The sequence below is a fragment of the Eulemur rufifrons genome, chromosome 7 (genome assembly GCF_041146395.1).
Source record: "Eulemur rufifrons isolate Redbay chromosome 7, OSU_ERuf_1, whole genome shotgun sequence".
Classification (NCBI taxonomy): Eukaryota; Metazoa; Chordata; class Mammalia; order Primates; family Lemuridae; genus Eulemur; species Eulemur rufifrons.
This window is the reverse complement of record NC_090989.1, coordinates 210,587,342-210,601,219: the sequence shown is the minus strand read 5'-3', so window position 1 is coordinate 210,601,219 and position 13,878 is coordinate 210,587,342. Positions and strand designations below refer to the sequence as shown.

At 35.6% G+C, this 13,878-nt stretch overlaps 1 protein-coding gene across 2 annotated transcripts in view; it reads right to left on the bottom strand.

Annotated features, from left to right (window-relative positions):
• Positions 1-754: 754 nt before the first annotated feature.
• UBQLN1 (ubiquilin 1) overlaps positions 755-13,878 on the bottom strand; it is a 41,192-nt gene continuing 28,068 nt past the window's right edge. The window contains exons 7-11 of one of the 2 annotated variants that reach the window (XM_069476333.1): positions 8,915-9,057; positions 5,974-6,057; positions 4,645-4,760; positions 4,233-4,401; positions 755-1,268 (exon numbers count right to left, since the gene is read on the bottom strand). In XM_069476333.1, the coding sequence (XP_069332434.1) occupies positions 1,116-1,268; positions 4,233-4,401; positions 4,645-4,760; positions 5,974-6,057; positions 8,915-9,057 (665 nt within the window). In that variant the 3' untranslated portion in view covers positions 755-1,115. The remainder of the gene's footprint in view (positions 1,269-4,232; positions 4,402-4,644; positions 4,761-5,973; positions 6,058-8,914; positions 9,058-13,878) is intronic. The other variant, XM_069476334.1, reaches the window with a different exon arrangement.

Sequence of the window (13,878 nt, the reverse complement as noted above, 5' to 3'; positions counted from 1 at the left end):
GTCTCTGAGGCTCTGAAAGCACAATATTTAACTATTTCTTAATAGAACTACCAAAACACTTCAGAAACAAGTGGCTCACAAATCATTTCAAATCCATGTATTGCCTGTGCATGAGAAAACAGATAAACCCAAAAGACAGTTCTATTTTTATATGGCGATTAAAAATAACTGAAACATCAAGACACTTTCAGTGAAAGCAACATTTCAATTACAAATTGTAATGCCTGTTAAACTATCTATGGGAGAAGCTGAAAAGTCCTAGGCAAATGCACTTTTGGGTATACTACAGTGTTCCTTCAGTCTGCACAAAGATTAAGGTTAATTTACAGTCAATCTGTGAATGTTGAGACAATGTTACATTATGCTGTCTGTACAATTAAATGTCCTTAAAGAGATAACCAGAATCAGCTTTTCTACTGTATTTTCAAAAAACCTGACTAACCGATACTTTTGCTGGGAGATGTTTATCAAAGATGCTGTAAGATTTTATACAATTAGAAAATACTCAATTCTCAGAGTATTTCCTTATCTTTACTTTTTTGATTACAGGTGTTTTGCTCAGATAACCTATTGCAGTATGATTCTAGAAACACAGTCCCAAATGTGCATACTCTATATTGTATACAAATAAAGCCAAAATTGTCAGTAGTATAAATCTTACAGCATTTTGTTTGCAAAAATACATGCCAAAGTCACAATAAGCAATATTGTACCACAAATTATAGAGCGCAAATGATTTGCTTCTTTTTAATGCTTTTATTCTACATAAATTACTACCACAGGCTAATGTTTAAAAAGCAAATTGGACAGATGCAGGACAAAACCTGTTCACCCAACTATAAAAGGTGATGTTTTTAAAAAATTACAATAAATGCAGAAGTGTTTGATGCATGCAGTAGCCTTAAATGAAAAAGCATTGATTCCCACTGTTCCAGAAAAGAAAAACACAGAAAAACCCACACATCTTACTGCACTCCACCTTAAAATGCATCATATTGGGTTTGTTTATAACAGCACAGAATTCCAAGAGTCAAAATGAAATAAAGCAGGTATTTGAAAGTTTTAAGAGCCGTTATCAAAAATAAATTACATTTTTTTAAGATACAGAAATGCTGCTATGATGGCTGGGAGCCCAGTAACCTTTCAATAGCTGCATTGATATCACCTCCTGTTGCTATTAGCGCTTGCAAGTTTGCCTCACGGTTCAAAAATCCCATTGCACTGAGTTGTTCCAGTTGTTGCTGAAATCTGACTTCTGGATTCTGTAGCTGTTAAAAAAAAAAAATTAATCAGACTCTAAAGGAAACGAGTACATGTCACACCTAAATAACTTTTTAAAAATTTTAATTGCTCTTTTGTAACATATGCTGGTCTACTGAGCTTTAAAAGCACTGCCTCTCTCTTGAAACACATTCAACATATTTACAAATCCATTAGCGCTTTATTTTGTTATTTTAAATAACCTAGTTTATAGCTAAACAATCATGTCAAATGGATAACTTTCCTTTGGGGAAAAAAAGCTTAATAAACTCCATCCATTATTTTAGAGGCTCCATTAACACGCAGAAAAACTTAGAAGTATATAAGCAAAGAGTTTAGAATTAGATGATTTATTTTGTGTAGCTACTAACCAGCTGAGTAACTACAAAAGCCAGTGTTTTATATAAAATTCTCAAGTTCCAATAAGGCTTAGAATGTGGGTTCAATTTCTACACTGGCCAGTCAATTCTTAGAAGAGTTCCAGATGCAGGCCCACAAACTATACTGACAATCCGGTGGCATCAAATCTCTTTTCAGAAATGAGGTTAAAAGCATACACACACATATAAATGATCAACCCAATCCTGGCCAACCTGATAACAGGAGGGCTTATAGGTTAACTTATATAATAATTAATTCTGTCCTATACCCAAATCTTTTTTTCTTATTAATTCCACAAATATTTACTGAGTACCTACCATGAGCCAGAAACTATGCTAGGTATCAGGAATATAAATACATATTTAAGATACCTTGCCTTGTTTACAGAAAACACAAAGCATCTAGTAGACCTTGAAACTGTTTTCCCATTAAGACATTTGGGGACAACCAGGTACGGTGACTCATGCCTGTAATCCCAGTACTTTGGGAAGCCCAGGCAGGAGGATCACTTGAGCCCAGGAGTTTAAGATCACCCTGGGAAACACAGTGAGACTTCGTCTCTATAAAAAATTTTTAAAAAATTAATTGGGCATGGTGGCACACATCTGTAGTCCTAGCTACTCTGGAGGATCCATTGAGCCCAGGAGTTCAAGGCTATAGTGAGCTATGATCACACCACTGCACTCCAGCTCAGGAGACAGAGCGAGATCCTGTCTTTTAAAAAAAAGAAGTTCGGGGGCAAACTACTGTAACAGGTTTGAACTGGCAATCATCTTTTTATTAGGTTGGTGCAAAAGTACTTTTGGTGTTAGCATTGTTGAAATTTGCTGTTTGATATTGGAATACATTCTTAAATAAATGTGGTTATGTTATACATCATTTTAATGCGCATTTCTCACTTTATATTTTTTTGCTAATGATTTATTCCTTGCTGTTTAGACTATGGAAATGATGTTATACAAAAAACAAATTCCAGTGATTTTCTTACTCAAGTTCCAAATGGGTTGTAAAGCAGAGGAGACAACTAGCAACATCAACAACACATATGGCCCAGGAACTGCTACTGAACGTTTAATGCAGTGGTGGTTCAAGAAGTTTTGCAAAGGAGACAAGAGCCTTGAAGATGAGGAGTGCAGTGGCTGGCCATTGGTAGTTGACAACTACCAACTGAGAGCAATCATCGAAGCTGATCCTCTTACAACTACACGAGAAGTTGCCTAAGAACTCAATGTTGACCATTCTATAGTCATTTGGCATTTGAAGCAAACTGGAAAGGTGAAAAAGTTCAGTAAGTGGGTGTCTCATGAGCTGACCAAGAACCAAAAAAAACGTTTTGAAGTGTCATCTTCTACTCTTGTACGCAACGACAAACCAACTCCTTGATCGGATTGTGACGTGCAACGAGGAGTGGATTTTCTACCACAACTGGCAATGACTAGCTCAGTGGCTGGACTAAGAAGCAGCTCCAAAGCACTTCCCAAAGCCAAACTTGCACCAAAAAAAGGTCATGGTCACTGTTTGGTCATCTGCTGCCAGTCTGATCCACTACAGCTTTCTGAATCCCGGCGAAACCATTTACAGCTGAGATGTAGGCTCAGCAAATTGATGTGATGCACTGAAAACTGCAATGCCTGTAGCAGCATTTGGTCTACAGAAAGGGCCCAATTCTTCTCCATGACACCACCTCACACAACCAATGCTTCAAAAGTTGAATGAATTGGGCTACGAAGTTTTGCCTCATCCACCATATTCATTCATATTCTTGCCAACCAACCACCACTTCTTCAAGCATCTCGACAACTTCTTGCAGGGACAATGCCTCCACAACCAACAGGATGCAGAAAATGCTTTCCAAGAGTTCACTGAATCCCGAAGCACGGGTTTTTATGCCACAGGAATAAAGAAACTTATTTCTCATTGGCAAAAGTATGCTGATTGTAATGGTTCCTATTTTTATTAATAAAGATGTATCTGAGCCTAGTTATGATTCAAAATTCAGTCCAAAACATCAATTACTTTTCCACCAACATAATATAATGACATACTGTTAGCAAAGCCAATAAAGCTTGCAGACACAAGAACGTTATCAGGGGTCCATTATTTTTTAGCCATATTTGTGAGGTGTACATATAACACAAGTTACTGCAGGAGGTGGTGTGGTGGTGGGTAGGATAAGGTAGTTAGGATTTTTCCCAAACTCAAAAGACAAAGACTAGAATACAGCTGTCCTGTAGTTACTTGGAATAATCAAGTTTCCATTCCTCCCTGATAAACTTTTATAAAACAAAACGTATTTCCTACGATTTTCAAACAGGAACTCTGAAAAGAAATACATTTTTAAAGGCAACTTCTAAAAAGTAAGGCATTAGACTGTAGCATGTCTTCTCTACAACTATAACATTTCCTTTAGTGTATGATAAAACACAAAAGTCAATAATTTTTGTAATGCCTGTTTTTAGATTCAATATCCTTAAGACTGTGCTTTTCATTAATCTAAAGGCCCACCATTTTTCCCCCTTTTTCTTCTTTTTCGAAATTTCTACATTTCTAACATCAAGGAATACAAAACTTGAACAGAAAAGAATTGTTACCTGAGGGTTTACTCCAGCAAGAGCCTGTAGCATTTGTTGAATAAACTGCTGGTGTCCAGGTTCGGTGGTTCCTGCTGTGGGGCTTGTGTTTTCACTAGGTGCAGCGTTAGACCCATTGGTTCCTGAAGAGCCTCCAGTGCTTCCTAATGCCCCTAGGCCAGGAGTAAACCTAGGGAAAGCACAAAGAGGCAACAAACCTAAACTTGTGCAAAACCAGAAGTCAGCCTAGGTGGCAAATCAGTTACATTTTAACTTAGTATCAGCTAAGTAATCTTCTTGAAGCAAGCATTTTTAACTTGGAAAACTGTGACTTAACAATCTCAACAAAAAAAGGGCAAAATGACATTAGGTCTGAAATTCTCAGAGAAAGTAACCATTATGCACTTTTATAATCTTCCCCAAATAAGCCTACCCTGGGATGAGGCCTGGGGCTTCCGTTGCTAACGTCTGCAAACCCTGCTGAATCTGTAACAAAGCCTGCATTGCTCTAGGGTTTGACATTGCTGAGAGTGTATCAGGATTCTGCATCTAAGAAAAAAGAAAACCAGTGGTTACAAGGGAATTAAAATCAGTGAAAGTAAATCTTATTATCTTTTCTTTGCTATGTTTCTGGAGAAAATCTAAAACCTCATTGGTAACTTATAATTTCTTTCCCAAAATAAACACAAGTACCTCCTCTTTGACAGCAAACCTAGTGTGCAAATCATTACTTGACCTCCTCCCAAGTCCATCATGAAAGCCATTTGCATAATGGAAGACAATCAGGAGCTACTCTGGAAGCCACAACTATTCCCCTTCTCCAACAGAAGATAGTATTATTTCTAAGAGACAACCTCCAAATGCACAATTTATATGACATGGTAACATAGTGAAAGCCACATATTCCTCCTGACCAAATGTTATCTGTTGCTGACATAACAATCTTACCAAAAAGGTACACTCTAAAACAATAGTTCCAAATTTGAAGTTAATACATATGTCCTAAATTTAAAAGCTTCACTACTTCCAAATATACACCACCTGACTGACCAAAAAAGATAAGCTTACATCATTATAATAGATCAAGGACACTAACTAACCTTGGGAAATAGTTTACAGGCCTGAGTATCATTTGCATAATATATAAGGCCCTAGAACTACCAGTTTCAAAAACACCAAGACTGACTTCTCTTTTATCTTTTTACATAATAAAATACCATGGGAATCAAGTACTTTTCTTTGTAATATAACCTTCCTTATATGACAACACTGACAATTTTCATCTTACTAATTCCGAGTTTGAGGAAATGAGATCTACCCCTTGGAAAAAAGGCATTCTATTAATTTGGAAGAAATTAAAACATTACAAAGAAACCAAATCTGCAAAATAGATAGGGTAGCTCTTTCCTATTACTCGAAATTAGTTAAACTATAAGGCGTAACATGACACAAGGAAGCACTTCAAAGTTAGTACAGTGAAAGAAAATGGTTTATGGTATTAACAAAGCATTCAAAATCCTAAATCCTCAAAAGCAAAAATAAAATGGTTCTTTCCTCAGCATTTATGTTTAAGAAACATAAGCAAAAGGTCAGCAGTGAAATGGGGCTGAATTTTAAGATCAAGCTGAATTCTCTACCAATTGACAGCATTATCAATCTCTATTCTATGTTTTGCTATCAGCCAGAAGAGCAAGGAAAATGTTTATCAAACTTTTTTCAAGCACATCATTACCGAAGATAGCTAGCATCTTTTCTTACTCACTTGTTGGAGGAAAGTTGGGAGCTGTTGTCTCATTTGTTCTTGAAGCTGAGGATTTCCAGCAAATAGGGGATTATTCAGCATCATCTATGGGGCAAGTGTTCAAACAATTTTAACTGGAAATATCTGAAACAAGTAATGTACCTTGTTTAATATTCTATCTTCCCCCCCAAGTGCCTAAGCTGGCACTTAAAAGGGAGGAAGGTAGAACATAAATAAAAAAGGAAAGGGGAAGATACTGTCCCACAAGAGGGATCTCCAGAAAAAAACAAAAACGAGGCATCTTCTCTCTTAATGAGAATGGTGATGATAATGACATGCAATATCCTAAAAAATAAAAGCAATCATTTTCTTAGGCTTTTCCTTGAGCGAAGGTGAATATCTGCCCTTGAAAGAAAAATGGGAATAACTGGCATTCATGAAGGATACATGTGCTGCTACACTGACATAAACATCAATACATGAAACTATATACATGGCTTGCTTAGAAACCTTGACAAACAAGTGGGCAAGCACAGAGACGATCCATAGCTGGAACCACTATAATCTACCTGCCTACTACGAAACAGCTAATATTAGGTCCAAAAAAAGAACACCACAAAACAGCAACCAACTTGCCAGAGAAATGGAGCTGATAGGTGAAAATCAGCCCAGACTAGCACCAACAGTCCTCTGGGCAAAGTGTTAAAATGCTCTAAGACCTGAAAGACGTAAATCCATTTGAGAACACCAAGATTAGCACCTGGATTTCACCTCACTACCACCAGAGATGAGAAAAGTGGCATATCTCCTAACCTTCAAATAGGTGTTAAGAATTTAAAAGTCAGGGCCATTATTAACATGATGTGGTATACCTGAAAATAAGATTGTAATACACAATCAGCATAACCAGAAACTAATAAATTCTCATAGCTTTGAAAAAGACAAATTGTATATTATTTTTCCCAGAGTGAAAAGTCAACTAACAATGATTTACTGATAGCCTATTTACCCCTCCAAAGTCTGGGGAGGAAATGATTCATGCCTTCAAGTAGTTAACCACATTTAAGAGCAATTAGATGTAAATGCTGAAAATAGAATTCCATCATCCCTTTATAAAGTTCATCTATTGAAGCAAAGTGGATCTTTTAGTTAATTTCAACACAATAACCAAAGCAGAATAAGTCAGACAAGATTTCATGGAAATATACTATTTATTCAAAGTGACCAATAAGTTCACACAATAAATAAAGTAATACCCACTCGAGGTCAACAAACCTGCTTCTTTATTAGCGCCAGTCAAATATTTCTTTATTATGAACACATTAATGAGGTTATCACATTTATCTTTCAGGATTTATGTCATTTAAACTAATGTAGAAAAAGTACACCATCTAAAACTTACTCATTTTTCCTCAGAAAATCATCTCATTTAATTAAGACATTTATCCTAACTTACCTGACTGCTTATATCACAATTAATTCAGTTTTTACATGTAAGACTATTAAAAAAATATTTAGAAGTCAAAAGCAGAATAGAGAAATGGCAAATTTTAATCTGCTGATAACAAGAGTACATTGTAAATATAAACTGAATAAAAGACATCCATATCTAGCATTGTCAACATTTTGCTTTAGAGTACTCAAGTCGCATTATAAATGTAAAATTGTAATTATAAATGGCTAAGAATGTGCTCATTATAGTCAAATTTTAAAAGATGCACATTATTAACCAAATATACACTTAAAAATATACAAATAGGCTAACTCTACTTATTTTCTAATTTATGTCAAGCACGTGAAAATTTTTGCTTAACTTACAGTCAAAAATGGCTGAGTACAGTAAGTTGAGATATTTATTCTAAGTATATAATTTACATATGAATAAAATAAAACTATCTTCCATAAAATGTACCTACAATATGCAAAATTTTAAACGCAAAAATTATCCTAAAAGTTTTTTATTTCCAATTCCACAAATTTTGAGAGCAGAAGTTAGTATTGAGAATTATACATCAGACATCTGCTATATACTTGAATCAATATGGTCCTAGAGTTTGGAAAATAGAAACCATTTCAACTGACATAATGAACAAGTGATTAATTATAGCTTTTAAAAGTTAATAAATGAGATTAAAGAAAAGTATTTCAAACTCCTAACACTCTACAGAAGCCACTTTTAATAAACAGCAATATAAACTACAGATGAGCAAGGCATACTTCACATTCTCCAGAATTTTTCAAGCCCAATGGTACAGAGCCTAGACAATACACTGGAATCATCCAGGAAATTGGGAGTTGGAGGGGAACATCCAACCAATGCAATTAAATAAAAATCTCTAAGGATGGGGCCCAGGCATCAGTGTTGTTTTAAAAAACTCCCCAAGTAACCCTGAAGCCAGTGTTGATATCCATTAATTTTCTTAGTTATGGTCTCTTTAGAAACAAACTAGAAAATGAATAAATTAATAAGAAACCACTATACTATCTTGGGGTGGGGGGATCTATAATATAGAAAGAATAAGAACATGCCCCACAAGTCCCTCTCTGCCTTTAATAAACAATTTCAGGCTATGTTACAATGCCATTTTGAGGATGACTATTATAATCCGAGTGATCTACTAAATAAAAGATTTCAAATTTATTAACAGCTATTAATTGCTTTCAAGATTTACATTTCACTAAAGAGTGTATCTTCAAAAGAGAGCAATCCAAAACTTCTGTACTTATCTCCTAATTCAACATATGTAGATACAAAGTAAACCTGCACTATTTTCTAGTCAATAAATGGCTGCGATGACATTATTTTAATTATATATGAAGTATTAATTTACTACAAAGAAACAGACCGTCCAAAAAAACTGGATATGCAGTTTACATTTCTAGCGTACTAAAAATCACAATTATTGGATTACGTTATTTCAATTCACACTGCATAGTCCTTTAAATACAATTACAAACTCACCTGTGCAGCAAGGTCAGGGTTCTGGCTTAGTGACTGCATCATGCTTCTCATGTAGGGGGCAGACAACATGTTTTGCATGAGTTGCGGATTTTCAGTTATTTGTTGCAACAAGCTCTGCATTCCTGGTGTGTTGAACATACTAGCTGAAAGTTTGTTTTTAAAAAAAAAAGACATTTTATTAAGGAAATAATACACAAACGAAAGTTAAAGCTTTAAAATATAATATATACTGTGCTTAATTTTAGCAAGTGCAGATGAGTATACACATTATGCTATCAATTGAACTAAGAAAGAATTTTAAAACTAAGATGATCTCCAAAAGTACGTGCCCAAATTATACCAGTAAAAGATGACTTATGACTTTAAACATTCTGGTTACATTTACAGTAAAATCACATCTAATGGAAGGGCTAAGTTCTAAAGTCAATTTAAGGCAAAAATGAGATATGGTCAAAATTACTATTGAAAAATCCCATAAAGTGAAGAACTCTGAGCCAACTTTTCCTCTAGGAATGCAAATGATTGCTTAATTAGAACCATGTTCAGCACTCAACATGCTCACACTCATGAAAGAAGACTTCACGTCTAGGGAAAACAATAGATGCAAGTTCTCTATCCCATTTTTGCTGAGTGCTGGCACTCACTGAGTGAAATGGTAGGCACATTTAACATCTGAGAGACCATTAGAGCACAGCGACTAAGCGCAGTGTCTGGACCAAGATCATCTGGGTTCAAATCTAAACCAGGTGATAACCACAGGCAAGTTATTCAGCTTCTTCATACTTCAGTTTCCCCCTGTAAAATGGAAAAAATAGTATCTACTTCATAGAGTGGTTGTAATAAATTATTTAATGTGTAAAGTGTTTGTTATGATTATTCTTATTTTTGTCTCTTTTTTGCCAAGGGCTACAGGTGAACTAATGTGAATTCAATATATCATGACTCAACTATATACTCAGGCAAATCTTCACTGAAAACTAAGTAATTTCCTTAGCTTATACCTAGGTTTTCAATTACTGGGCAGATATACTTAAACTCTCATATATTCTCAAACTTACTATGTCAACTCATTAGCTTTTTCATTTCCTTTCTGCTCTTACTCTTTCCCATGTAGTTTTATCAGGCTTAAAACATTTGACTCTTCCCACTTTTCTTTCTAGTTTATTGTAATTCTCCTACTGATAATTTTGTTTTTCCTATTTTTTCATGTTATAAGTTGGAATTTAGTTGTTTCCACATCCTAAAGTCTAAAACCACAGGCATACCTCAGAGATACTGCAAGTTTAGCTCCAAACCACGACAATGATGTGAGTATCACAATAAAGCAGGTCTTACAAATTTCTTGGTTTCCCAATACATATAAAAGTTAGGTTTACACTATACTACAGTCTATGAAGTATGCCACAGCATTACATCTGAAAACAATATACATACCCTTAATTTAAAAATACTTTATTGCTAAAAATGGCCAATAATCATCTGAGCCTTCAGTGAGTCATAATCATTTTGCTGGCAGCTGTGGCAATTCTTAAAAAAACACAACAGTGAAGTACGCTGCATCAATTGACTCTTTCACAAAAGATTTCTCTGTAGCACACAATGCTGTTTGACAGAATTTCACCCAGTGGGACTTCTTTTAAAACTTGAGTCAATCCTCTCAAACTGTGCCACTGCTTTATCAACTAAGTTTATATAATATTCTAAACTCTTTCTTGTCAATTTCAACAATGTTCATGGCATCTTCACCAGGAATATATTTCATCTCAAGAAACCACTCTTCGCTCATCCATAAGAAGCAACTTTTCATCCTTTCAAGTTTTATTGCAACACTACAGCAATCCAGTCATATCTCCAGGCTCCATTTCTAATTCTAGTTCTCTTGTCCACCATATTTGCAGTTCCCTCCTCCACTGAAGTCTTGAACCCCTTTACGTCATCTATGAGGGTTGGAATCAACCTCTTTCAAACTCCTGTTAATGTTGATATTTTTTCCTCCTCCCACGAATCATAAATGTTCTTAATGGCAACTAACATGGTGAATCCTTTCCAGAAGGTTTTCAATTTACTTTGCCCAGATCCACCATAGGAATCACTAAGTTATCACCTTACGAAATACATTTCTTAAACAAGACTTGAAAGTCTAATTACTCCTTGATTTGTGAACTGCAGAATGGATGTTGTGTTAGCAGGCATAAAATCAACATTAATCTCCTTGTACGCCTCCATCAAAGCACTTGGTTAACTAGGTGTACTGTCGATGAGCAGTAATATTTTCAAGGAATCTTTTTTTCCTGAACAACAGGTCTCAACAGTAGGCTTGAAATATTCAGTAAACTATGCTGAAAACAGATATGCTGTTATCCGGGTTTTGTTTTTCCCTTTATAGAGCACAGGAAGAGTAGAATTAGCATTATTCTTAAGGGCCCTGAAATTTTCAGAATGGTAAATGAGCACTCGCTTCAACTTTAAGTCACTGGCTGCATCAGCCCCTAAAATAGCCTGTCCTTTGAAGCTTTGAAGCCAGGCATTGACTTCTCTCCTGCTATGGAAGTCCTAGACAGCATCCTTCCAACAGAAGGCTGTTTCCATTACACTGAAAAATCTATTGTTTTGTGTAGCCACATCTTCATCAATTATCTTAGCTAGATCTTCTGGATAACTTGCTGCAGCTTCTAAGCACTTGCTGCTTCACCTTGCACTTTTATGTTATGGAGATGGCTTCCTTCTTTCAACCTCATGAACCAACCTCTGTTGGCTTCAAACTTTTCTTCTGCAGCTTCCTCACCTCTCTCAGCCTCCACAGAATTGAGAGTTAGGGCCTTACTCTGTATTCACAATTTGGCTGAAGGGAATTTTGTGGATAGTTTGATCTATTCAGATCATTAAAACCTTCCCCATATCAGCAATAAGGCTGTTTTGCTTTCTCATCATTTGTGTTTTCTAGGGTAGCTCATTTAATTTCAAGAACTCCTTTGTATTCAAAACTTGGCTAACTATATGGCACAAGAGGCCTAGCTTTTGGCCTATCTTGGCTTTCGACATGCCTTCCTCACTAAGCTTAATCATTTCTAGCTTTTATTTTAAGTGAGAGACGTATGACTCTTTTACTTGAACACTTACAAGCCACTGTAAAATTCTTAACTGGCCTAATTTCAATATTGTCGTGTCTCAGGGAATAAGGAGGCCTGAAGAGAGGGAGAAAGACAGGGGAAGCAGCCAGTTGGTGGAAAAGTCAGAACACATACATTTATGAAGTAAGTTTGCCGTCTTACATGGATGTGTTCTGTAGTGCCCCAAAACAATTACAATAGTAACATCAAAGATAACTGTTCATGGATTACAACAGATACAATAATGAAAAGGTTTGAAATATTGCAAAAATTACTGAAATGTGACACAGAGACGCAAAGTGAGCACATGCTGTTGAAAAAAATGGCACTGATAGACTTACTTGACAGAGTTGCCACAAATTTTCAATCTGTAAAAATCAAAATATCTGCAAAGCGCAACAAAGTGAAATGCAATAAAATGAAGTATGTCTGTATTCTAAGACAGGCTGGCAAACTACAGTCTGCAGGATACATCTGGCCTACAACATGTTTTTTGTATACAGCCCATGAGATAAAATATTTTGTGAAATGTAAAAACTATCTGAAATTCAAATTTCAGTGTCCATAAATACCATTTTATTGGAATAGTCATGCTCACTCATTTATCATCTATGGGTGTTTTTACACTTTGACATACGCAAAACTGAGTTGAGACACAGACTGTCTACGGTGTTATCAGTGCTTCGTATTGCTGCTCAGTGTACTACCACAAATCAGTTAATCAGTTGTAACTCATGCAATGTGAAATCATTGCAGCATGTGTTTTTATTTTAATTACCAGTGCCTATCAATCATGTCAGAACAAGAAAAAAGGAAGAAGTGGACTATGAATGTTGTGCTTTTAAAGCACAGTGAAGTATAAATTATTTTATTAAACCAGATGGCAAAACATTGTTTATTATGCAATGACACCAAAAGAATACAACATGCATGGACACTGACAAACTAAGCACTCATCACAATATTCCCCACCCACAGGAAAGCAATGGTTAGAAAAATCACAAAATTTAAAATGAAGTATCTCATCACTGCCAAGTTTGTCTACAAAAATAAAAATAAGGCTGCCACCAAAGTTAAGTTTCCAAGTGACTTATTTGTTAGCCAATCAAGGAAAGCTGTGTTCTAGTGGTGATTAATCAACATAATTAATTAAATCTTGACTGCAGCAGCCAAATAAATGTGTCCAGAGAAAATAAACTTTAGTCTATTAGCCCTTCAGGGAGAAGAACTTTTCCCACACAGTTGAGGACACTGGGTGCAACACCAATATTCAATTAAAAACTAATGCAAATGATTTTGATGAGTCCCAGTTCTCGATGAGTCAACAGATTTTACTATTACCACTCAGTTCTTATTTAAAGAGTCAATGCCAACTTTGAAGTGACTGAAAAATTAGCCTCTATAAACAGTCTGAATAGAACAACTAAGGCAAAACTATCTTCAAAGAAGTTAAGAAATACTAACTGGGTACAACCTGAAGTAGAATCTGCTAAAATGTGCTACATCAGATGGTGGCAGAAACACGGAGAACTGAAAGGATTCAGCGGGACAAATTTACAAAGCCTATAAAAATGTTATTCACCAGCAGGTACTCTGGAAAATATTTTAATCTATCATGTTACTGAACCAGGAATATCAATGATGAACATCATTCTTCACTCTTGTGAGCTTAGCCAGTCAATTCCATGAATTTTTATTAAAAACTGTTCAGTATCCTGACATGCCAACCACACAGCAGGCTGGTGGCTTAGCAGAGGTAAAGTTTCACTGCATTATCTTATGAGGTCATGCCTAAGACTAAAACATTTGTAAATAGGAACCATCACCCAACCAACATTATCATACACTGAATAA